Source organism: Callionymus lyra, chromosome 8, assembly GCF_982586985.1.
Source record: "Callionymus lyra chromosome 8, fCalLyr1.hap1.1, whole genome shotgun sequence".
In the NCBI taxonomy this organism is placed as follows: domain Eukaryota; kingdom Metazoa; phylum Chordata; class Actinopteri; order Syngnathiformes; family Callionymidae; genus Callionymus; species Callionymus lyra.
In genome coordinates, this window is record NC_141825.1 from 13327816 (window position 1) to 13354924 (window position 27109).

General features: G+C 37.5%; 1 protein-coding gene across 5 annotated transcripts; it reads left to right on the plus strand.

The window, feature by feature from the left end:
* Positions 1-2975: 2975 nt before the first annotated feature.
* ppfibp1b (PPFIA binding protein 1b) lies at positions 2976-26718 on the plus strand. Of its 5 annotated transcripts, XM_087796848.1 has the most exons (28): positions 2976-3108; positions 7697-7779; positions 8791-8996; positions 10819-10911; positions 12190-12303; positions 12380-12511; positions 13085-13177; positions 14652-14744; positions 15161-15278; positions 16345-16389; positions 16882-16943; positions 17016-17100; positions 17182-17321; positions 17438-17535; positions 17691-17751; positions 18436-18607; positions 18935-18967; positions 20351-20492; positions 20567-20698; positions 20790-20940; positions 22154-22265; positions 22336-22424; positions 22589-22711; positions 23392-23517; positions 23591-23779; positions 24509-24667; positions 24785-24850; positions 25925-26718. In XM_087796848.1, the coding sequence occupies exons 2-28, from the start codon at positions 7716-7718 to the stop codon at positions 26021-26023; spliced, it is 2997 nt and encodes a 998-aa protein (XP_087652974.1). In that variant the 5' UTR covers positions 2976-3108; positions 7697-7715; the 3' UTR covers positions 26024-26718. The 5 variants fall into 5 exon arrangements, with proteins under 5 accessions (XP_087652974.1, XP_087652975.1, XP_087652979.1 ...); XM_087796849.1 differs by lacking the exon at positions 14652-14744 and having other exon boundaries at positions 20787-20940; XM_087796853.1 differs by lacking the exon at positions 14652-14744.
* Positions 26719-27109: the final 391 nt, after the last annotated feature.

The following is a 27109-nucleotide window of genomic DNA, read 5'->3' on the forward strand; positions in this document are numbered from 1 at the left end:
ACCTCGGGGAATACAACAAATATTTTGTTGTTATTACAGCATCGCAATATGTTGTATTGTTGCCACTGTATCGTGACACCTATTGTATTGCTAATTTTTTGCCAAATAATTTGAAAATAAAGAAGTTGGCTTTACATGAAGCGTGATGTCCTGGTTTTATTTAACAATTAAGAATCCTAATGTCAGGTTTCTTGAGTGTAAATGAGCTGCCAAGTCCTTAATCTCCTCTGCCTGACCTCAGTTGTTGCCCAAATTAACTCTTGTGTAAATATCTGTTTGTTTACTGTCGGATAAAATAATGTTATTTTAGAGAATACTTGTTAAAAACTGGATTGATCACCATTAACGGTTTTCAGAAGCATGTGTGTGAGTGTAGGATGACTGGGTGATTTTTGGACACCAATGAAGTCAATATTAATATTTACCATGAAATAACTATTAGATAAATAAATTCTGTCTAATCTAATCTTAATATGGTTGTTTGATCCAGGGTGTTTGTGCAGTTGAGAGGGATTGTGATTGGTTTCAAATAATCTCTCAAGTATGAGTCATGAGTGAGTATTTGCACCAAACACCCTACAGCAACAGAGTACAAAAATAAATAAATAGATATTTAAGAAAATCTTAAAAAAAAGTTTACATCTTTAAGGTTTGATTTCATATTGGTCTCTAATGGCTGTAAAGTTACAGTCAACATACTGCCGTTGACATCCTAGTCATCTGAAGAACCGTAATTAAGGCCCACAGTTGTCCCTTAATCTGGTTTTAACCCTGTGCTGTGCTGGAACCCCCACTTAAAACAGCTCTTAAACCAAAACCTAAATCACCCTTAAATCAAAGCGTCACTGATTGTGGTTCCCGACACTCCTCGCCTTAATCCCTGGTGCCCCAGAGCCACAGCTAATCTTCTCATCCTTCTTTGTGTCACCACCGACCCGTCCTCACACAAAATACATAACAAATACGAAACTAATAATGGTTTAATGAAAACAGGGGCTTGTGAGGGCATCTTGAGACCGACCAATAAGAAGTAGTTATGATGATTTTTGAGCTTCACTTGTTGCAGCGCGTTATGGTATTTACTAGGATAGTCATAGTATATGTTTTATGGGTGGCCTTTTTTTTTTTTTACCAGAAGTAATCAATACAGCTGATGATGTAAATGTGCCTAATTATTACATTTGAGTTTGACTTTAACTTACTTCCAACACTCTTTTTTGGATACAACATGGTAATAGTAAGTAAGTAAGTAAGTCATTTTTATTTGTATAGCGCTTTTCCAGACCAGGGTCACAAAGCGCTTAAACAATCAAAACAATATTCAATAAAGTATATACTTTAAAGGTCACGATAACACTCAGAACAACACAGCAGTTCCAAAAAATCAAGGAAAAGCCTGAACAAATAAAAATGTCTTCAGATGTTTCTTGAAGGAGTCAGTAGATCATCAAGCGCAAAGAGAGAGGAAGATCGTTCCAAAGCTTAGGAGCAACAGCCTGGAAGGATTTCTCTCCTCTGGTCCTGAACCGTGTTCAGGAACCATCAGTAGATTCTGATCCACAGACCTCAGAACCCGAGCTGGGGTAATAGTAATAGTAGTGTTAAAATATACTAAAATAGTAAAATAATATCAGAATCATAAATATGAAAGAAAAACAATAATATAACAAAAACAATAGTTTAGAGATCATCATGATAATTTGATGTTTGCAAGATCTAATACTCAAAATTGAATAATCATACATAAATCCATGACATACTGCTTTCATATTTACTATGTTAAAAGTAAATATTCAACTTTAATTATTTAAAACAAATGAAATAAAAATAAAGTTTCTGAGATTATGAAACGTTTTATTTACATTTGTAGTTGTATTTAAATAGTTAAATTACTAGGAAAAGAAAGTGTATACTCTATGAGTTGCAAATGTGAGTATGACATTTTATTATGACCAAATATATACATTAAATAATAACACGATACAAAAACCCCTGTGATTGATCTCACAACACAACCACAGAAAGTACGTCCAACTACTAACCTCCATAGTCAGACCTATGTTTTTAAACAATGTTCCTTTTTTTGTCAACATTTCCCAGAAAAGTCATCAAGTACCTCAACTTGACCTGTTAATGTCGCCTCACAATCCTCTGCTTTAAACACAGTTGTGGCTTGAAACAACACGGAGGATCTTTGGCTTGTGTTTGCTGAGTAATGTCAACAGTCGTCTGCATGGATGGAAGTTAAAAGTACACAGGACTCTTCTCTTTGTCATAACTGTCGGCCCTTGTTACGTCTGCGGCCGTCTCTGATCGAGGGGGTTCAATGAGGGGAGTGTTGGACGATGATTTGATTTGATGTCAAAATATGACCTGGGAAAGCTAGAGGTGGAGGGGCCCATGGAGATGGACACTGTATTCGGGGGCCCATAGTTGACCTGCAGTGTAGTGTTGCTTTACTTTAGCAAAAAAAACTAAACATTTTTAATATAGACATATCTAGAATAACTCGTTATCATATTAAGAGCGAAGTTTTTAAGCAGTGAATAATAATGTCATGTTTTTAAAGAATGCTTTGTTTGTATACAAAAGAAAAATGTAGTTTGCTGTTGAAACCACTAGATGTCGCATTCATCTTCCGAAGATTCCTGTGCTGCGTTCACGTTCTGTTGATGACTCGTGCGAGTCAAATAAACACGTTTTTATTACGTAACTATACCTTAATTAACCTCGAGTTATCCACTTATTAATGTAGTCCTTTAGTCGAAGTTTGATTTTGTCTTTTAATATTAAATCGACAAAGGAACCATTTTAGTAACATTACGTTTCCGGCACCCCCTGAACGCACCGGGACCTCCATGCTGGAGCGTCCATCATTCCCAGCCAATCCCAGCCAATCCCAGCAGGAGGAGGGCGGGACTCTCCGGCTGTGACGTCCCCACTTTTCCAACCTTGTCACTCAGACATCATGGCGTAGCGATGTGGACTGGAGCTGGTGGACGCAGACAAGTTGAGACTCGAACCATTGCCCGGAGTTAGTTTGGAGTTTGGAAAAATAACGTAAAAACGACGGAGAAAAACCTTCGCGCTGCGTTCACGTGAGACTCGGTAAGAGACGATGCTTCGGCACTGATTTCTTTTTTTTTTCCCACCAACTTGTTAAAGTGAAACAAATGGCTCGCAGATGGTCGTAACATTCCAGGCTCGGTCCACAATGGTTCGAATCCAACTATTTGTATCTCCTTTTTTTTTTTTTAAACGTAAATCTTGTTTAAGCCAGTAAATCCATTATCCAAGTTAAGCTTGACTCACCAGCACCGCCACATTTTAACCAAGTAAACGTACTTGGTTGTCATTTATTAATCTTTTAAATTGCTCTGTTTCCTTGTTGAGTATTTTATTTTTATTTTACATTTACACATGTGCGTGCTTCTGAAATACGTCGCATGGAATAGGAACTTGAAGGCACCACAGCCACGTCAATTCTTGTGATTCCATTTTTCCGCCGCGACTTTCCTCACATTCCTCATGTGTCAACACGAGGAAAGTGTGAAAATGTGTGACTGTCGACTGCACTGGAACTTAAAAATAAAAGAATATATTCACTTCCCCGGTGACTTAACGGCGAAAGCGTGTCCGGTGATGCGTTCAGGTGACCCTAAAGATCAGACGTGAATCCAATGACTTCCAGCAGACTTTACTGTTTCAACTCCTTTCACCGCAGAAATTTGATCAGCTGTTGTATTGTCCTCCAGACGACCTTTTAAATACGCTTTTCTTGTAGGAAAAAACCCGAGTATTTGAACCAGATATATCCCTGGAATGCCCTTGTGTGAACTCCTATATTTACAGACCCGGATTTATGTGTCTGACCTATATGTTGCGTTTAAGGTCTTTCACTATGGATTTCCTATTTTACCTAAACCATCTCATCCATTTATAATGAATTATAAGTTCACTTAGTATTTTTATTGTGCATCAAGAACTTCATACACTTCAACAGAAGACAATTAAAAACATCCATCTTACTCTTATTTATCTATTTGTAAACGTCTTTCTACTGTATTCTTAGTCGCCTCATGGCTTTTGTTTTTCCCTCCCAGGCGGCCGGCTTGACACCCACAACATGTTTGGATAAAGGCGTAGTTTGTTTTGCCGGGGTAAAATTAGTAATGGTGTTTTCTGCCCACTCGAAATAGCCGCAGGTTATTCCATAGCGAGGGTCCGCTTGGTGGCTGGTTGGGTGAATTTTCAAATCGGTACAACCACTTCAAAGTTCTGGTCTGGAATCTGTAGTCCTTCCTCTGGGTCAACGCTTGACAAGAAAATGGGCTCTTTAACGTGACGCATATAAACATTTAAAGTTTCCACCAGAATCTGCCTCCACACCTGTTGGTTCGTGTCGAGGCTCATGTGACAAACAAGTCGTATGTATTCGACTCATTGAGTGAAGGCTGTTGACGGTCACGTGCGAGAAAGTCCCAAACAAAGATGTCCTTGTGTGAACCAAAAACCAGGTGTAGGTTTAAGGTGTTTTTTTTTTTACTTTCTTTCGGTTAGTTCTGAAACAAGCTATTTAAATAGCTGCTGCCGACAGCTGTGTTTATTTTCTTAAGAATGAGTTTAAAAAGTAGTTATTTAATGATTAATTTTCTCCTGGATGTAAGACAATTTTAAGCAGAATAATTAGCATTAATAGTTTGATAAGAGTGACCCTGGGTTGCACAAACGATAGAAAAAAGGGACGAAGGTTGCTAATAAAAATGTTTGTTGCTCAATATTATCCAAAATTCACATTCAATGTTGCATTGCTATTGTATAGGGTTAATACATTTTAAGGGTACAAAGAGATCAAATGACCTGTTGGCATACATTGACATTTTAAACTGGGTCGTTGTGAGACTTGTAATGTAGAGTGTTATAGAAAAAAATGACACTAGTTTATTGTCTAGCCTTGCTTATCTCTCACAACCATCAAGTGAGATTACACACCAAGACTTTAAAGAAGATACATTTTAACTGTGAAACCTCACTTGGAATCCTCATGCTTAAAAACATGTATGTATAGATGTATATCTATATCTATATATACATTGTCACATGTAAAATGCAGTCAGGCATCATACCGAGCTGTGGAATAACCTAATGAAATCAGTTTTACAGGCACATTTAAACGGTTGAGAACGGCTGAGTGAGGTAGAGAAGACATTATTCACAGATTTTCCAAAGGAAGCTTGTGGCGGTAGAAATTCATGAGTCAAGGTTTCATGACTCAGTTTGGAAAGTAAACTTTCTGATTTTGGTTATTAAATGCCAAATTCTGAGTTTATAAAAGAGTCAAATGTAATAACAGTGGTGGCCTGGATTTTTAGACTATTTCTCTATTATTTATGTAGTTATTTATAAAGATACAGCTACTGTACGTTGTATCCTGGAGCTGATATTTTGCTTTGCATTTCCGCTTTTTTTATTTTTTACAAGAAACCCCCGGGATCTAGGAATGGAAAGACTCTGCTGGAGTCTCCGGAGAATCCAGCAAGGACAGAGGAAAACTCTTCTCTCTGCCTCCGGCGTCCTCAGCTGATGGGTTGAAAAAGCCATTATATTCGTCCACTCTCCCTTTGTGTTTGGCCATTCTCTGCACGTCGCTGTGAATTTTATGGCTGGTTTCACCAAAGGATGGTGCTCGTATTCTTCTTTCAAAGCCCCTTTTTCACTTCTTTATTTGAGGCATCTGTAAAGAGGGCAGGTGTCTTATTTAAATGCCATGTGTACTGTAGCGCTGGTCTTCAGTCAAAACGACCCTGCTGCTCCGAACAATGCTGCGCTCTGTGTCCTGAAGCTGCTCTGACGGATAAACCAGGAACTTTTGCAAAGTATTACCAGCTCAACACAGATTAAAATGTAAAAGATGGACTTTATATTTGACGATTGAGTGATTTAAAGCTAATCTCAGAGCAGATGAGTAAAGCGTTCTCGGGTTAAAATACTCTTAGCTGGACAAAGAAATCCACAGAGGTGTCCAGCGTCTCTAGGACTTCAGAAAACCCCTGTAATTAAGGACTCTTTGTGTTCAGCACTCAGGGTTTCTGTGTCGCGGCTGAAACCCAGTCAATGATTGACTCCTGGACGGCTGCTTTCTGAGCCTGTCTGGTCATGACAAGCTTCGTTTCATGTCTTTTTTTTCATTCATGGTTCGGTTTTTCTTTTTTTTTTGTCTAAGCTTTGGATGTTAGTGGCAGAAAATGGATGGATGGATGAAAAGTGATCTTAATTTTCCGTATTTTTTCATTCAAAGGTCCTTTATTTGTAAACTTAATTAAAAAACATGTCAAAGTATAAATACTTTTGCATGATGAGTAAATATTATTTTTAAGACAGAGAAAACCACATTAAAAAAAAGTAACACTTCATATCCTTTATATGACATTTGAGTTTAGACATATTCAATAATTTTCAACAATAACTTGATTAATTCAAATAGTTCTTGTGTAACACGCCTCATTTTTATTTATCTATCTATGCATGTTGCTTAACTAATGTTTTTATTTTACATATTGCTATAATACACTTGTAAATAATGTTAAAAGGTCATTTTATACAAACTTTAAAACAATTATTTAAGAGAATTGTTGTCTATTTGTTCTATGATTATATTTAAGTCTAATTAAGCTGATATAAAACTTAATGAATGTTAAATTTGGTCATCAATTAGAAAACAAACTTTAAACAAGATGTAATAATACTAGTCTAGCTTTAAATATCGGAACATAAAAAGTATAAAACTAATGTTAAGGTAAAACATTCTTTAGAGTAATCTAATTATAACCAAATGATTTAACCAAAATGATGATTATTTTCAAAGTGAAAGTCAAAATTGGTCCTGATGTGTAAATAAAGGCTCATCATTTCGCTCATTGGTTCTCTATGGAATGTCTTCATGCAGTTGTAAAAGGTATTTTGGCAAAACCCATGATTGTGTTTGTGATATTTTTGAACCCCTCTCATCAGTGCATCCGTTCATCATGTGTTGCCTCCTTTATTTTCTGCGTGTCATGTCATTCGTAAATTTAGACGCATGCCCGTTTTACACATAATGGAAAGTGGAACCACAGGAATGCTGAATTACAGTCTTAGGTCTTTGGGTGGTTTCCTGTTAAACCTTTTAAAAAGGCTGCTTGTGAGGTTGCAACTCCCAGGATGCCAGGCAGCTGAAGTATCTTCCTTTCTTTTTTTTTTTAAAAGAATGAATTCACTGGTGATAAACGATTGAGGAGGTTCTGCACGATGTTAAAGCGACCATGAATATCCGCATGTTGGTAAACGTGTGGCGTGAGGAGTCTCTCCATTAAACAAAAGAAAAGAGCCGTTGTCCTCTGCGAGCCACTCTGAGGTACCAGACACAGTCTGGCGCAGCAGCCTGGTCGTCCGAATTATCTCTTAAAACAAAAGAAACACAGAATATATTATAAGAACAGAGACTGGTCTTTTTTTCTTCTTTTTTTTGAGGAACGCCGTTGTTGAGTCTGTCGACTAATTTGCGGGTGGGAACTCTGTAATGATATGCTAATGTTCAGTTTAGCGCCAGCGTGTCTTTGCGTTGAAAAACTGAAGGGCAAGTTTGACTTTGTTGCATTTGTCAGAACCATTAGTCACTTTATAAAGGAAAAAACAATTTCTAAATTTCTCTTTTCAGAACCTAACCAGGAGTAAAGATGATGTCAGACGCCAGCGACATGTTGGCAGCTGCCCTGGAGCAGATGGACGGAATTATTGCAGGTTTGGAGAAAAAAATTCTTTGTGTGTGTGTGTGTGTAGCATAACTAAACCAGCATGGTAAATCTGAAACGCTACTGAGATAAAATCTGGAGTGTGTGCAGGACAGATGCTGATTTAATAAGCATTTTTGTTCCCCACAACAAACCTAAAGTAGTCCAGAGTAGTCCGACTTTTCCTGTTTTACGAGCACGAGTTGTACTTGCACTGCTATTACATTGTGTTACACAATTCACTCAACGTAAAAGATGAAAAATATTGATCTGTGTGATTCTTTAAGTACAAGTAAAGTTGTGATGTTTTAGATGGAAGGAAAAGTATATCTACATGTTTTCTTCATGTCACTTTAATTTGAAGTACAGCTATGAAAGTCTATAAGTGCCATCAGAATATTACATGTTTAAGTTTAAAATGTAAAACGTTTTTTAAGCATTAACTCGCTTAAAATCAAAGTTCATAGCTTTTTAAATCCAATATGATTTGGTATAATGATGCCAACATTTTATTTTAAAATTGATTGGGGAAAAAAGCTACGAATAAAAGATATTGAATTTTTCTAGAATTATTTTTATTAAAATATCAAACCCTATGTTAAAAAAAATATAAATAATAATGTATTATGAAAGTATTCAATACAATACAATACAAATTCAACATTTTAATATAGAAATGAATTAATTAATTAAATAAAAACGCATGCAGCCTTTTAATAAAGACATTATTGAGTTAAATTATTTTTAAAAATTGCAATGCTTGAAAAATGTATATATTTCAATTTACAAATGTTTTCGAATATGGCTCATATATACTGAAATATGCAGCTAATTTAGGAACCTGAATGAGATTCATTTTCTTTTAATAAATTATCCAACAGGCAAACTTTTATCATCACTATGTTTGTTTGTGTAACAAATGAATGGGACCATGTTTTCTGTGAATGAACAACAACTCTTCTATCTCGGTGTGAACTCCAGCTCTCCCACACAAGCGCTTTTGTTTTCCTTCTGGTTCCAGGCTCCAAGGCCCTCGACTACTCCAACGGCCTGTTCGACTGCCAGTCGCCCACTTCCCCCTTCATGGGAAGCTTGAGGGCCCTTCACCTGCTGGAGGACCTGAGGAGCGTCCTGGAAGTGATGGACTCGGATGAAAGAGACAGTCTCCGCTGTCAGATCCCTGATTCCACAGCCGACGGTCTGGTGGAGTGGCTCCAGGGCAACATGGTGAGTAGAAGTAGGGAGAGAAAAAAACATTAAATACTGTGAATAATGTTGTGTATCCATTCTTGCTTGACTCACAAGGCAGTCATTAAAACTACCGTGTCATGGACTCAAGCCAGAGACACGCATAATAAAGTTCACCGCTCACAAGATCAAGGGAAAATAAACCCACCAGAATGACGAGAGACTATTATTGGACATTTAATGATTTTAATGACTAGAAATCACCTTAGTGATTCACAGATAAATACACTTCAGGAGAGTATTACAATTAACATTATTGGTCATTTACTTGACATTATTGCTAATTGACATGAACATGAGTTTAGAAAAGTTGAATTAAAAAGTTTATCTACTTAGATAAAATATATCTAATATATATATCTAAATGTAATGTTAGACCCAACATTACACCTGAATGACACTCAACTGATAACAGTCTTCAGACTACATGATTGGTTCAACTATAGACATCTATATATACATAGACGCCGCATCGACTGCTGCCGCCCACTAGAGTGGTGTGTAAACAAGGCGGCCATCTTGGTACAGTGCCACTTGCTCCTACAGTGCATTACGTCTAGAGAGGAATACTGTGTTTACACTATAAAGGTGATCATAAATAGCTCATTTGTCAAGCTTTTTTGAAGGTTTTTTTTTTTTCGAACCTCAGACCAGATAGATAGACATTATTATATATTTATTTATATTATTATAAAAAACATTTTGAATACGGTATAATTGTATTTTAAGATATAGAAGTACCTCCTTCCCTGCAGTTCTTAAAGCTGCTTCTGATGGCACTGTATACCAAGATGGCGGCCCTTTATACACATCCGTGAGCAGTCGATGCGGCGTCTTATGTATATATGTCTATGGGTTCAACCATATGTGCTTCACTGGTTGGATCCAAAACCTGCATTATCTCTTGACCAGTTTGACACGTGTGATCTAGACGCACCTGTAACTGCTTTCATTAGTTTTCTAACGGCTTTAAAAGCTGCTGGATTCGACTGTATCCTCTCGTCCTCAGTCATTGACAGGATCTTGCAGGATTTTATTGTTCCTTCAGCTGTGGAGGACGTGATAACTGCTGACATCTGGTGGCAGGAAGTTTAATTGCAACACTAAAATGAACAAATCCTGTGAATACTCGCGTGTTAATTGTAAATAAAAAATCGGTACAGTGCGGTTGAATATTAAAACATTATCATAAAAAAAAATATATGTTTTCGATATTAGATGTATCAATATTTTCTTACACCTTTTACACTTAGCTGTGCACATATTTATGTCTTGAAATAGATTTTCTTCTTGGCCACAGATGTAGCTAGATATAGAAGAGATGATCACAATGAGCTTAATGAAGAGTTTAATCAAAAAATACATGTATTAAGAACAATCCTTTATATGTAATTGTATAATTACCAAACCAAACATGACCTTTTGTCATTTTATTGGTGTAAAACTTGAAATATTTTCTAGAATATAGTTTGAGGAATGTATGTGTCGAGCAGCAGAAGCTGCACTGCCGAGCATGTCGGCTGCAGGAAAACCGTCTGACTTCTTGTGGAGCCAGAATTGTTTTGGGGAGAGTGGCGGGCCTGTTGCCAGACGGATGCCGGAGCTCCAGCGTAATGCTGTAACTCACCCGTCTGAATACGAGCCTTTCTTCTGGGCCATAGAAGGTTTTGTTTGTGGGAGCATTACAGCGAGTCATCTTTGATGTGCAGCATTCATCCAAGACTTGATGTGGCTGACGGAAGGTTTTCACGCTCACGTTAACAAACGCTGTTCTGTAATCACGCTTTTCTCTCCTTATTAGTCCAACGGGCACATCTCGCTGAGCGGCGGCGACCACCACTACCAGGAAAGACTCACGAGGCTGGAGAGCGATAAGGAGTCGCTGGTGCTTCAGGTAAACAAGCAGCTGCTCTTGTCTTCATCACTTTACCAGCTGGGGGTCAAGGGTCAAGAGGTTTTAGTCATTTGCCACATGTGTGACTCCTCAAACCTAATGTCTTTTAAAAAAGATGTCCACGATGATTCATGGAAATGAAAACATCAAAAGAATGTTATTTTAGTCAGTTATTCATGTTGGTTCTTTGTCTGAGTTTATTTGAGATGAGCCGGGAAGACCAGGGATGTTTGACGAGTCTGAACATGCACATTATGTCTGTCTGTATCCAAACAGGATGTTCCAAAGTAGTCATAACCTCTCGTCTCCTTCCACGTGCAGAGAGTTCTTAAGATTCTTCAGAATTTATGGCTCGTAGAAAATCTGATTCGCTCCTGCTGTTGCACTTAAACTCCTCCTTCCTTCTAACGCTGGTTTAACATTGAGCTATTGAAACAATCTTTTATTTTTCTTTCACATGACTCAAGACGCTTTACTTCTTTGTACCTTGTCCACATCTCTGTGGCCCAAAAGAGGACAGAATGCAACTATGAAACTATTTTAGACTGCATTGTATACTATCTATTATTCATTACTACACTCACAAAAAAAACAACTTAAAGTTTAAAGGAGTTATTTTTCAGTTCCTTTTCATTTTATAAGGTTCATTTTATAAAACCTTTATTACTGTCATAATACATTTAGTTGAACTCAATGTAAATAAATAAAAATAATGACTTTTTACTGATGAGGCGCCAAAACGCACAAGCAGACCATAAGGACATGTTATAAAACGACCGGGAGAAAGACAAGAGTGAAAGAAGTTTAAAAAGTTCAGAGAATCAAAAAGTTACCATTTTTTTTTCTTACAAAACATGGAGAATTAAAAAAACAGTGAATTAAAGCTACAGCTTTAAAGAGAATATATAACTTGTTGAGCTTGTTCTTGGAATGACTCAAAACGTAACCCTTATTGCGTCATATCCTTTTTTATATGAATTTTCGCAATTTGTTTGTTTGGTTCAACGGCCCCTCACTGTCCCTGTGAATAATGTGACCCCAAACAATAATAAAACAACAATGTTAAAAGAGACAATGTTAAAGATGTGGTTTTAATATTTATACAAAGTTTGTCTTAGATGCTAAAGTAATTATCCTCATTTTCTTCCTAAAATGTGATTGTTTACTTTGTAAAAATGTCATAAATAATATCTTCGAGTCCTTGAACAAAATCACGTTTCACTTTTTGAATCCATAACGTAGATTTATGTTTTAATACAATGGCTGTTGTTTGCTCAGGTGAGCGTCCTGACGGACCAGGTGGAGGCTCAGGGAGAGAAGATTCGGGACCTGGATGTGTGTCTGGACGAGCACCGAGACAAACTCAACGCCACTGAGGAAATGCTACAGCAGGTGTGTGTCGCTCTGGAGATGTTGACGACAAAATACATCTAAAACCACTCATGTTGTCACGTGAACTCTCTTTCAGGAGCTGTTGTGCAGGACGACTCTGGAGACTCAGAAGCTGGAGCTGATGTCGGAATTGTCCAACTTGAAGCTGAAGCTGAATTCCATGGAGAAGGACAGACTTCAGTTCGACGACGGGTTCAGGGACAGCGAGGTAAGTTTGTTACCCAAGTGTCTTAAACCAACACACACCAAACATTCATGCAGAACTGTGGGTGGATGATGATGTCATCCAAGGCTTTGACACAAATCAACATCTTGTAAAGTGAGGAAAAAAAAGCTAGTTTGTCCAATAGATTTCTCTAGATACGGTTTATAAAAGGAACATTGTTGTGATCCGGGTGAAGAGAAGAGTTTTCTACCGCTCTCGTTCATCCCCCTCAAGAGCACTTGGAGAGCTTTCAGCCAAGTTACATTTTGTTCTGTAGCCGCTCACTCATCTTTTCCAGCCGAGCGTAACACAAAAAGCTGGCGTGCATGTTCCGCCTCAGAGAACATCAATCTTGCTGTTGGACCAGCAGACCTCTTTGATCAGACGCTCCTCCAGCAAGTGAAGACAGTCCAACAGACGCAACTGTTCCATGAAGATGTTATTGTTATCCAAATGTGTTTGTTTTGTTTTTTTTATCCAAGAATCCAGGCAGAAGAATGTAAATATAGCATACCGTGAATATAGCAACAGAGCTTTTTGTGTTGGTAAATGGTGACGGCAACGTTCTTATTGCAGGATTTGATCCTCGAAATAAACGAACTACGGTACAGACTGACGGATATGGAAAGTGAGAAAATGCAATATGAGAAGAAGTTGAAATCTACCAAGGTGAGTTGTTTGTGATTTGATCATAGCTGTATGACTGGCGAGCTATTTACGAAACACGAACACGTTTGTGACTATAAATCATAAATAGTGAACATTACAGGTGGAGTTCCACTGTGGTTGGTTCTAATATAAATCGTATCATATATCATAGATCACGTAAAAATGTTTGTACGCAGACAAAACCCGTTTTTTCAACAAAAAGAAAGAAAAATGAAATCTTATGGAACTGGCAAAGTGCTTTTCAATTCTGTGGACAAACTTATATTTCTCACTAGTTTTGCCATACCTGTCTTACCGCATCGAGGTTTGGAAAGAATCTTACAAAACCACTGTGTACAAAAGAGAAAAGAAAGGCAATTGTTGGCTTCAGAACAATAAACGATAAAGGATACAAAGATCATTCAAAGGCACCATTTATAAAATCACACATGTATGGATCTGGTCTAAATAATAATTTTACTTCTTTCTACTCCTTTTTCAGTTTTTTTTTTTTTTTTTGCTTTAATAATGTTGTATTTATTTGTATAATTAGACATTTTATACATGATAGAAATAAATACATGAATCCTAAATGTATGATTAGCTACTTGTCAGCACTTCCTCACAAGGGTCAACCTATCTCCATCATCCGCTGTCACTCGTGTCTTCATTTACCACATCTAAGAACCTCTTTGGTCGCCTTCTTTTTTTTTCTTTAACATTCTTCCCTCTCTTGTTTCCATGTGTCTACACCACCTGGTCTTCCTAATATTCTCTCTGAACTTCCCTCCTGAGCCATCGCTGATAATTGTCCTCGCCAGTCACTCCCAATAAAACCTCGACATCTTCAACTTTTCCTTTTGCATCAGATCTACTGTCTCCACTATGTATCTTTTTCACTCTAGCTGTCACTCATAACCGATGTCAGTTGTCTCCACCCCTCCTGCATTCTCCTCATCACATCCCTCGATCTCTGACTAGATTTATATCATTGTAAAATAGGGCCAACGTTTGCTTGTGCTTCTTACTCTTGATTTCAGTCTTGAACTTGTCTTTTTAAAATCACCTAAAGCCTGAATGACTTCTGTGAAGCCTCCTCAGTTTTGTTTGCCTGTGCTGTTTGAACTGAACCCGCGCAACACAAAAATCAACACTTGTTTTTCCTACCACTTGTTGATAACATCACCAAAGTTGTTGCTCTAAATATTTGTCTTTTTATGATCTTAAACTCAAATTTTCTTCTTACATCTCCTACCGATAATATTGTATTCTATTTCTAGCTACATTTTTTTGTCCAAGAAACATAAATATGTGGATTGCATTTCAATTTGACATTTTAAAGAATGATTAAATAAAGTTCAAGGAGAGTAAAAAGTGATGTCACTGATCATATAATAATAATAATAATAATTCAGAGGATATTCTGTGGTTATTCTAATATTTCATGACTTGTGTTGTCTGCCCCCACATTTTTCTTCTGTCTCTTCACCGCCAGTACGTAATGGCTAAACTTTCCAGCCTTAAAATCAAATATGGCCAGCTGCACTATGAGAAACAGCGGAAGGAGTACAAACTCCAGGCCACAAAGGTTTGCTGTTCTTTGTCGTGTCTGCAGTATGATTAAAGAGTCGACCTCTCCCACCCCTTTTTAAAAGTCTCAATGTAGACCCGCCCTCTCAGCTACGTTTGGTGCTATCTTGTCCTGAATCTTTTCCCAATAATTGAGTGTTAAACTTTGTAACTTATTTTTAAAGTAAGCTGCTGTGTTCTCGTACTTGAAGATCCTTCTGTTTTTTTCCCTTTTTTTTTTTTTACTGGTGCTTTGATGTGAGTTTTGCACCTTTAGACAATTTGTCACCCCACCCATATTCCACTGGTCAGCCTCAGGTGTTGTTGACATGTCTGTGTGCCACGTCAGCATCTGTGAGCCTTGTGTTGTGGTTTGTGTCGTCAGGGCTGCATGTGTGTGCGTGAGATCTTCACCGTTTGTTGTGTGGCGAACAGGAGGAGCTCGTCGCGCTGAGGAGGCAGCTGGAGGGCAAAGATGCGGAGATGAGGAGGCTACAGGACGAGACGGGCTTTAAAAACGTGCCCTCGAGCAACGCAGAGTCTGCTGACAGAGGTAGGGAATCCGGTTTTGTCACAAGTGTCACATGTTTACTCTGCACTGGTATTGTGCTGAAGAGTTACCACAGTTGTCTGTGTATTAATTGAGCAACAATTAATTTATGATTAAAAAATGGAAACAATTACACAACAATTTACACTTTACTTAAATTTAACTTTCCATTTCTAAACTTGACTTAAGATTAATGTTCAAAAACTTTCTTTGGGAAGGAAGTGTTAATAACATTGCACACAATAATTATCTGCTGGTACAGTTTTTGAAAACAATATGAAAAATTGAATATAAACAGGAAAATAAAACTGTTACATTCAAATACCAGTGTAGCCATGTGACTGACTAGAAATAACCAAGTAAGGGTACTAATGCAATGTACATAGGCAGTTATATCTCACTTTAAATTATATATATATATACATACATACATACATACATACATACATACATACATACATACATACATACATACAGAATATGTCTACATTAAAGTATATACTTTATGAGTATTGTTTTGATTGTTTAAGCGCTTTCTGACCCTGGTCTGGAAAAGCGCTATACAAATAAAAATAACTTACTTACTGTGTCCTTATACTTACATTATAAGGACACAGTCTACACTATGACTGAAAATGAATAGTGTTTTTATTATAAATCAAAACAAATTCTAAACATTCAATTACAATTAAATAGAATGTTAGTATTTGAGGTCTGTGAAAGGTACAAATAAAGCTTACTTAATTACACTAAACAAAGGAAGTTTTTTTTTTTATCAAACGATTAACCAGACACTAGGATTTATAACATTTGAATTGTATCATATAAATTATAATTTGAATAAAAATTCATTTGTGCTAAATAGTCATTAAATACATACAGCTAACATGGATCAAAGTTAAATGAAGACGTAATTAACCAACATTTTTAACCAGTACTCTCTACAAATAATGAGAATTCCTCACAAAATAATTCAAAATGGCATAAATATTTTTGAAATTAAAAAAAATCGAGCTGCAATAGAAATGTTTTGAGGATTTCCAGGAGTATAACAATGTTTCCCGTTCAGTCTCTCATCCAGATGAAAATCTTAGAAAGAGGCTGAAAGAGAAACGTAAGGCGGTTCATTCCTCTGTTGCACTTTCGTCCTTGCATCGTCCCTGCATGATGAGCATGAGTCGTCTCTGCTTGTCCATCTCCCATCCACCCGAGTGCTAATATCTCCACCAGACCAGACGCCAAGAAAAATGCTATGAGGATCATAAGCCGTAACAAGAATGTCTGCTTTTGTTTTGGACTGAAACGTGTTGTTTTGACCCTTCACTCACTCATCCAATACTTCTTTTATTAAAATACTCTGTGTTTTCATCCCTGTCGTGTCTTCTGCTTCGATCACTGAATGTTTAACAGAAGTCGCTCGTCACGTGTGGAGATGATGGAATATTTTACATTATGACCACCTTTAGTGTCCTTTGCAACCCTTTAAAAATCACAACTTGTTTGAAAAGTGAGTGTGTTTCTGAAACTGACCACGTGTGTGTGTGTGTGTGTGACTTAAATCTACCAGTTTATTCAGTCGACACTCACGGATTCTCTTTGTCATCAGACGTGGAGGTGCAGAGGATGAAAAAAGCGGTGGAGTCTCTGATGGCAGCCAACGAAGAGAAGGTTGTGTGTCTGCGGACGAGTTGATACGACGAAATGATTGGCCGTCTGGATTTCAACGTGCTGTGTTCGCAGGATCGCAAAATTGAGGAGCTGAAAAATTCAGTCCATCGATACAAGAAGGTTCAAGACATGGTGATGTCGGTGCAAGTGAAGAAAGGTGAGGAACGATTAAAGATCCTGAGCGTCTTGATTTAAAAACTTGTTTCATCAAAGCAACGTTCTTCTTTGTGAAATCAAGAGAGGTGTAAAGACGGCCAGAACCCGGAGAGTCCTGCTGAAAGTCCCGTCACGTCCTTGTCCAGCAACCCCATGTCGATAGACTCTGACAAGCCGGAGGAGGCAGATGTGGAACAAATGCAGAGGAAGAGTCCCAACGAGGTGAACCATGTGACAAGATCTGAGAATTAATTCTAGAATCTTTGACTTTTCCTGTCAGTTAACAGCTTTTCTGCTAGAAAATTTGTGTGAAATCCTACGTTTTTTTTCACGATTAGATGGAAATGCTGAACGGAGGCAGTGATGAAACTTCAGCGACGCCGAGCCCTGTAGACCAGGACCTCGTGTCAGAGTCGACGTCCACAGAAGGTCAAAGGTGAAACAAAACAAACCTCATTAAGGTTGAGGACAAAGTTGGATCAAATACTTGTTTAGACTGTTTGTGTCTACAATGTGCCCCAAGAAATATCCATTTATCGCACTTGATTCTTGATAGTCTTGCTATTAATGGATATATTTGAATCCTCACAGCCAAGATGTGGCCAACAACAACAACAACGACCGCAACAAGGATCAGATCAACAACGATAAGGTATCTCATAAATAAAACACATTTATTTAGCTTCACATGTTGCATTTTTTATTCTTGGTCAAGTTTTTAATCTAAAATGTCCTATATAAACCCTTATATTTAATGGTGATTATTCTTTTTGAAATTATCTGTTCTTGTCTTAGATTATATCTATTTTTTTGAACAAATGAATAATTGAAAATCAGGTCAAAACTGTTAAGAAGATTCTAGAAACGAGTTAAATGAAAAGAAGTTCACATCTAATCTAAGAGAACTAGCATTTTTATTAGTATTCAAATGGACTTCAACTTATTAAATGCATAACATTTCAACTCTTAGATAAAAAATAATTATTATCTTAAGAGAAGTCGTACCTGATTTTACAGAAACATGTTTTACCATCGATTGAAATAACGTCAGTGATGGCAACAGAGGTTTTGGAGATGAGGCCTGATCTCTGTGCTAACAGAGTCTTATCAGTGTAACTGAGCAACAGGCACATGAACTTTGTTTTATTGACATATTAATAATAAACCTTGTGTTTTATGCTTCTGATTTGTGATGTTGAATATGATAAAGAATTATAAGATGTGTTTGTTTTAGCATTTACTAGATGAATGTGTATTTCATGCAGATGAGTTTCTACTTTTCATCTTAAACGTACAGTATGAGTCAATTAATTTTTTTTAATGTTTTAATTCTTAGAACGCGAATGAGCTCAGTGTGAACACGGGAAAGCCTCCGTTAAATCCCTCTGCGACGTTGCCCGCCAATGTGGAGTTCGACAGCTTTGGCTCTAAAAAGGCCAGGTCGTCTTTTGGAAAAGGATTTTTCAAGATCCGCGGAGGAAAGAAGTCGTCCGGCACGCAAAACCTGGGTAAGAGCGAGAACCCGCTGACTCCTGCGCTGTCATGAACAAGTCACCAGTTTACTGAGAAGTGAGAGTATTTCCTCCCACAATAGTTTAGACTCTCTAAAGCCACTCCCGTGAACGAGACCATAAATTGCAGCCTTGATCCACGTTTAGATCTGGAAGTTGGTTTCTGTGGTGTGTGTACTTTTTTGTGTGCAGCATTGACATGTGAAATATCTCTGTTTGTTCCACCTCTACTGTGCTGCTGTTGTTGAAACCATCATTTCTGCTCATTGTCTTTTTTCTGTCCGGCCCTGTCGTGTGTTGTGTGTTTGCTTGTGACACATGAAGACCGCAGCCGGAGTGCGAGTGCGCCTATGCTAGGTACAGTAAGGTCGCTGCAGGACGACAGTAGTTTGGAGGAAACTGGAGAAAAAGTCCTCTGAATTTTTTTTTGCATCTCTGTTGAACTGATCTCTCTTTTTTTAAAACGTGCATCTGTTTGTCAGTTTCTAACAACGTAGTGACCTCAAGACTGCAACACACTGTTGTGTGTTTACTTCCCTCCGGCTTGCATGTATTTGTTTGATGCTTTTGTGTAGTCAAATCAATTCAAATGTGTATTCCGGAAAGTTTGGATTCTGACACTCTTCTTCTCGGATGTTCACCTTAATATCCAGTCGGCATATGAACAAAACTGATCTCTTTCTTCATAGGAATTCCCATTTTTATTTAATCTTGATACAAAGTTTGTGAAGTAAGTGTAGGGATTTAATGTAACATTATGGGTCATTCTTCTCCAACATTACAAATAAAAAATCTTATATAATTTTAATATAATTTCTCGTGTAAATTATTTAAATATTTTCAATTTCATTATTTAAGTGTTGTTTTTCAGAGACCCCAAAATGGACAAGATGCACTTAATTTTAAAATGTATAATTTCAAAACATTGAATGATTTCCTCTCCTAAATTTGAGTTTAGACATTTTTTTTCGTTATTCCCAATATACAGAATCACAAGTGTTGCTTGGATGTAAATTTCACCTAAAATGACTACATGTTGCACTATTAGTAACTTGCTTAGCTAACTGTTCAAAATAAAAGTACTTTACATTACCATTGGCAAAAACACGACTTTGTTTTTCAATCTATTAGGTGGTAAGAAAAGATAAATAAAAAATGTAAATTTATGTGGGAACATTATTATTTTTATTTATGTAATTGTATATTTTTTTTAAACATATGGTATTAAAAAGAAGTATAATGTTAATAATGAACTCAATGAGAATTTGGATTTTAAAATGCTTATTCTAGGTGTGAGTTTCTGGACAGAAGTATACTTATTTGTGATGACATTAATACCTTTTCTTTGTAATTTACAACACTTAAACCTGTAGTTTTTATACTTTTAAAATCATCAATGAAACATATTTTCCTTACTCATCTCATGAAATGGAAACTTTAATTTAATTTAAAGCAACTTTTAAAATGGACGACACGACTAACTTCAATGTTTACATTTTAAAAGTAGCGTTAAGAAATGAGATCAGAAACATCTCATGGATGTGGCTGTTAATATGCCGACTGGGCAAAGTCTCCGTCTTCGTAGTGAAACACATTAACATAAAAGCGATGCATGAGTTCGACTCACCTCTGAGACGAGGAGCGCCGGTGTCTCCGACACATGAAGCTCCTCGTCTCTCCGTCCATCTCCACTCACTGATGGCGCCGGCGATGACGAAGTCCTCTTGTCTGTACGTACAGCTGAGACCGAGCAACGCGGAACCGACCACCTGGACCTGGCCGGGCTTCCCCAGCAGTCCAAGAACAGCGACAGCACACACACTCTCCCCACCACACCAGAAGCCAGTAAAAAATCCAAAGGCATTAAGAAACTTTTCGGGAAGTAAGTGACAGTTTTATTTAAAGTTCTATGACGACATGAAGAGAAAAGAGATGAAATATGTTGTTTCATCAAAGGCTTAAGAGGAGCCAGTCGACGACGTTCAACCTGGACGAAAACGTCCAGGAAGGAGAGTTTAAGAGAGGAGGGGTCCGAGCCACAGCAGGACCCCGATTGGGCTGGTCCCGTGACTTCCAGAGAGGCAACAAGTACGTGTGAGCGAGGATCCCTCGGTGCTCGTGGGAATGTGGATTCAATCTCTTACTGAAGTGTTTCTATCCAAACATTGTGTCTCAGCAGTGACGTGGACGCTCCCTTCGCTCGCTGGTCCAGGGATCAGGTCTGCGACTGGCTGCAGGATCAGGGTCTGGGCTTGTATGTGAACATGGCTCGGGTCTGGGTCTCCACTGGACAGACCCTGCTGCAGGCCTCACAGCAGGACCTGGAGAAGGTTTGACTTTTAAACTCCTCCGTCAAGTATTTATCGTGCACGTTTTAAACTCTTGTAAATCCTCGAAGATTGATCCCATCTGTAGAATCCATAACGCAACGTTAAAGCACAAAACTGAGACCTTTTGCTCGTACGACTGTAATTACGGTAGTTAAGTCTGGATGCATTTTAAAATAATATTTGAGATTCCTTTCATTTATGGTATGTGGATAACAGTAGAGCTGCAGCCTATAAGCCTAGAGGGAGTGAGATAAAGAGAAATTGTTGAATATAGTATCATTTACTAACATAATGTAATGTATAAAAAATATTGTTCATTTTTGTTTTTATCACTAGCTAAACCCTCATGGACATGAAACTTGTTATTATTGGCAGAACACAATAATATTAGAAGTATTCATCATCTTTGTTATTAAGTTGGAAAACATTCACTTGTCTTTTTGTATTCTTGTATTTTTGAACTGTCACACAGTCAAAAACTTTCATTAATGTTAATAAATAACTAAATAATGTAATTTAAAATTACAAAAAAAATAAACGTATCTTGAAGAAGAGGACTAGCAGTTACACACAGCATATTTATTTTAACAATTCCTCAGCCTTAAGATCAAAATATAAAACTGAATGTGACTATAGTTAAAAAATGATTAACTGGTCATATTTGTTATTTATGTTCAAATATAAGTTATATTTGAATGTAGATTATATTGGTATGTATCAGTTGAAATTTTGTGAAATGTTAACACTCATAAAAACTCACAGACTAAATAAGTATAAAAACATAAATAATATAAATATGAAAACATTCTCTTTCTTTTTTAACTTCTTTTATTTGTTTTTTTTCTGGATTACTGGTTGTCCCTTAAAATAAACTGGAGAAAAATATGGAAAAAATCCCAACTTGTGTTTATATATTACTGTTAATATCACATTCATTTTTTTTTTTTTTTATATATATATTTTTTTATATATTTATCACAACACATACCTAAATGACCCAAGTAGGAGGCTCATATAATGACTAATATTTATTATTTTATTTTTCTTACTTATTCTGATATGGATATAACTTCAGTTATCAAAGTCAATCAGATCTTCAGTAAACACGGAAATTCTTTCTATATCACCAGCCCAGTTAAAACTTCTTCATGATATTCTCCAGTCAACTTCTCTAAAGTTAATTGTGTGTTTCTTGGTTGGTGCTGTTGCTCAGGAGCTGGGAATCAAACACGCCCTGCACAGGAAGAAGCTGCAGCTGGCTCTGCAGGCTCTGGGCTCCGAGGAAGAAGACAACAAGGGGAAGCTGAACTTCAACTGGGTGACCAGTGAGTACGAGCGTCTGATTCAAGATCCAAGAGTGTTTCAAATCAATAATGGCTGTGATCCGCTCGCCAGGGTGGCTGGACGACATCGGTCTGCCGCAGTACAAGACCCAGTTTGACGAGGGGAGGGTGGACGGCCGCATGTTGCACTACATGACCGTGGTGAGTGTTGAGGGATGTCGCGACGGGTTCGTTCTCACTCGTGCTTCACACGTTTGGTGTCGACTGTGAGGTCAACGCTGACAAGATTCACTGTCTGGATGGAACACAAAGTGGCATAAAATAAGGCATTTTGACCTGTCCATTAACAAATGTTTCTCCTCCAGGATGATCTTCTCTCTATGAAGGTGGGAAGTGTCCTTCATCACCTCAGCATCAAGAGGGCCATCCAGGTTCTGCGCCTCAACAACTACGAGCCCAACTGTTTGCGGCGCCGACCGTCAGATGAGGTACAATTAAAAATAAATGAATAATAATAAAAGAACGAATGAGTGATTTAATAGTTTAATTTCCAATGTGTATAAACATATAATTTATTGTCAATACAAACGAAACGAATACAAAAATACCATAACAGTGTAGTTTAAAAGGTAGAAAGATGTCCTAACCCTTGATTTTCTTTCAAGAAATTGGCAAATATTTCTACACATACAAACATAAAAATACACAAGATACAATTAATATTGGCAATAAATAATATATACACATACTGTACATTATTATTATCATCCCCATAAATATGCAGTATACTGGTTTAAATTTAATATAACCATTCACACTATTCTTTTCTCCAGCAGTTACAAACTTGTTCTTACATACATTTATTTAGAAATATTCTTTTATATCTTATTAGGGGAAGTAGACAAGACGAGAAGAGACTTTTTTTTACACAGATTTCAAGTTTTACTGTTTTATGTCTCCAGACAAAGATACACATCATTTTCATATTTTTGATGTTTTGGCATTTCCTTCCTCCCTTTCGCTTTCACGCTTTTTGGCAATTTATTTTATTTAATTTTTGTACATAATTTGCAATGTTTTGAATCTGACCAGATCCATACACTTCAACGTGTTCAATTTGAAAAATAGTTGGTTTATCTGATCTTTGTTTTACTCTTTGATTCAACAGAACAACATCTCACCAGCCGAGATCTCCCAGTGGACAAACCACAGAGTGATGGAGTGGCTTCGCTCCGCGGATCTGGCCGAGTACGCCCCCAACCTGAGAGGCAGCGGCGTCCACGGAGGATTAATGGTGAGTTCAGGGTCCGGTGGCTGTTTTCTCACCTCCCACGGTCCGCTGACGAGCCGGTGCCGTCCTCTCGCAGGTACTGGAGCCCAGGTTTAACGTGGAAACCATGGCGCTGCTGTTGAACATCCCCCCCAACAAGACTCTGCTGCGCCGCCACCTCGCCACTCACTTCAACCTCCTGATCGGCTCCGAGGCTCAGCAGCTCAAGCAGGAGTGTCTGGAAAATCCCGACTACACTCTGCTGACGGCCACCAGCAAAGTCAAGGTAGCAATAAAGAGGCGTGTTTATTGGAAAGTATCTGGCGCAATGATACGTATCAACGTTACAATATATAAATATATTTGTAGTAGTGTCGAGTACTTGACTCTGGTCAGTTACGAGCCTTGATGAGGTCGTAACTGCTTTCATTTATTTTGAAACCAAAATGTCAAAACATCAGCTTTAAAAGCTGCTGGCGTCGATTGTATCCTCTTATCCCCAGTCATTGCCTGGCTTCTCACAAGGGTTAATTGTTCTTTAGCTATGGAGGAAGTGATGCTTGTTTAATGCTTGTTTAATTGCAACACGCTGTGAATATTTGAATGTTAATGGTAAATAAAAAATAGAATTACTTTCTTTAATACACAATTTTTGAAATATAAACCATAAATTATGTGATTACAATTCAATATTATTTGAAAGCCAAAGAAAATACATTGAATATTGATACAGTATTGTTAAAAACAATATTTAAGTTCACGTGCAATAAATCTGCAAAACACATGCGTTGCTGAGTTCACTGAGAGGGAGCAAGACTAAGACAGTGATGGTTATTCCCAGGGCTAAATATATACAAATGTGGTTTTAAAAATGGTGAAATAACCCAGTTATAAATAATGTTTTGTCTTTTATTACTGGAGTCAGTTTTGTGCTTCTGGATGTTACACTTAACACTTAAGACATTTATTGATACAATTAGTCCATTTCAAAACCTACATTTTCCTTGTTTTCCAGCCGAGGAAATCGACATTTGGCACATTTGGCCGGAAGAAGAAACTGGAGGAGAGCGAAGAGTACGTCTGTCCCATGGACGTGATGATGCCGAAGGGAAGAAGTTTCCAGAAAGGATTCGAGCTCCAGATCTACGAGGACGACCTCGACAGACTAGAGCAGGTGAGTTCTCTTATTTTACTAACCCGACGAAATATCATCTTTATGAATGTATTTGCTTCGGTTGTTACACATTATACGGTTCAGCTCATGAGTTTGTTTCACCTCCTGCTGCACTAGATGGAAGACTCGGAAGGAACGGTGCGACAGATCGGAGCGTTCTCGGAGGAAATCCAAAATCTGACCGTAAGAACACAACATGTGTAGCACGTGTGTGTGCTTCGGTGTCGTTTGTGTGCCTCCAAGTGTGCGTCTGAGCGTGTGAGTCTGTTTTTGTGCACGCCTGTACGAGCCTGTGTGCATGTATGTATTTTTGTGTATGCCTCTCTGTGTTGGTTGTATCCGTGTGCCTGTGTGTGTAAACTCCTATGTGACTGTGTGTGCATGTATGTGGTTTTGTGTGTAGACAAATGATGACTTGTGTTACGGTGAAAAGCCTGAATGTTTGTTTTTGTATACTTTAAAGGTGTCTTTAAATGTTAAGTGGTCACTTATTTATCATATTTATGACATTTCTGAACACTCGGCATTGCATACGAGGTGCCATCCCTCTCAGTAACGGTGACCTGAATAGCTCCCCTGATGCTTTGCCGCCCAGCCAACTAATCAAAGATTGTGATCTCTTTTAAAAAGCAACATAGGATTTAAATACGTTATCTTAGCGACTAACAAGCCATCACTCTATAGAGCAGTGTGTAGAAAGGCATCATGGGAGTTCACTGTTTTGATGGCACCATTATTAAAGTGGGTTTGGTAACTGGTTCCCACCACCAAGTTCTGTGGTTTTATCGAAGTTTATTCGCTGCTCAAATAATTCACCTTTGTGTAACAATGAGTGTAAACTGTGACAAAGATCTTTGCTGTTCCTGACTCCAGCTTGTTACAATATAATTAAACATTCAGTACAGTGTGCAAAAAAAAGGGAACTGTAAGACCCTGGAAAGTATTTTGTGATCTTGTATCTCAGAACAAATGGCTTAAATTGGGTCAAAGTGAAATAAGGAGTAAGAACCATTAAGAATTAATCAAAGTATGGTGACAAATGCGGTGCTTGTTAAACAACTGGGACACAGTGTTCACTTTAAATCACACACATTTTTTCTTTTACTAAAGCTTACAACATTCCGGACAACTTGTCTTCCAGTATAATTATCAAGTCTCGTTTAAACTTTATTCAAGATTAATTTGTTGTTCGTTTGGATGTATGCGCCTGCTGACCTCATTTTTATAATCTCCCACAATCCTCTCGTCTTCCACCAGAGCATGTTAAAAGACGACGAGTTCTTCAAAGAGGCCTCGAACTCGCCGAATCCCAGCGTGACGGACGAGGAGTCGAGTGCAGGCGAGCGGCTGCACTGAGAGAACAGAACTTTTGTGTGTCGCCCCCCCATCACTCCCGCTGCGTTTCCTTCAGTACCACAGAGATGAGCCAAAAGAATTCACGTCACATTGTGTGTAGCTTCAGTTTACATGCGTGTGCGTGACGGAGGGAACATTTAGGGCGACACCACTGCTCACCAGCTGGTTTCTGGAGATCTTTTGTACTTTATGCTCTTGAAATGTTTATTTGAAAGAACATGTAAACCAGCAGAAGTCGAAGTGCTAAGAATATGTTTTTTAGTATCACTAAAAGAGCATTTATCATATATTAAAGTTAAAATGCAATTTGTTTTCAAAGCCACAGCTGCTACAATTTTTCTACAGAATTTAATCTTTTAATTGAATAGTATTTTTAATTCTTCACTGAAGTTGTATCTCCTAACAATACTCTTCTGCGTGTATTTGCACCACAACATATCACTACGATACAATAATTGAAAAGCAACCATGTTTATAGAAACACTTATTTTTTTATATTTCTTACTCCAGACATATTTTTAGAAAATGGGATGTATCGGAGCAAAGATGTCTTTACCATTTTTACATTTTCTTTTTAGATCGACTAAGTAATTTAAATCTCTTTTGGTTTTAAAAATGTATTTGGGAGTTAAATTAAAACCGTTTCCAAGATGTTTTTTTCCTCTGCAATTAATAAATACTTTTAAATACAAAAATGTGTTTTGTCGACTCCTATGACACATCACTACTGATGTACAGTCGCCTCTACCTGATGGCACAAACTAATAAAGGGTGTTTTTTTCATCTTTATTTATGTACTCTTAATAAAGAATTGCAGCAGACAAGCAACTGTTATTTTAGTTTGTAAAAATTGATACGTTAATTGTTTCTTTCTCTCAGGTTTATTTAATGGTATATTTAAGACGATAGAAAAAGAGAATAATCGGGTTAACAGACATTTGTAATCCAATAAATGTTAATAACAGGCTTTAAACTAAAATTCATGTCAAATATGTGCCTGGTCAAAAGGAAATTGGCTTTTTGTTAATTAAACAAATTGATATATTTTATTAGTGTAACATCAAAGATTGATTAACAAAAAAAGAT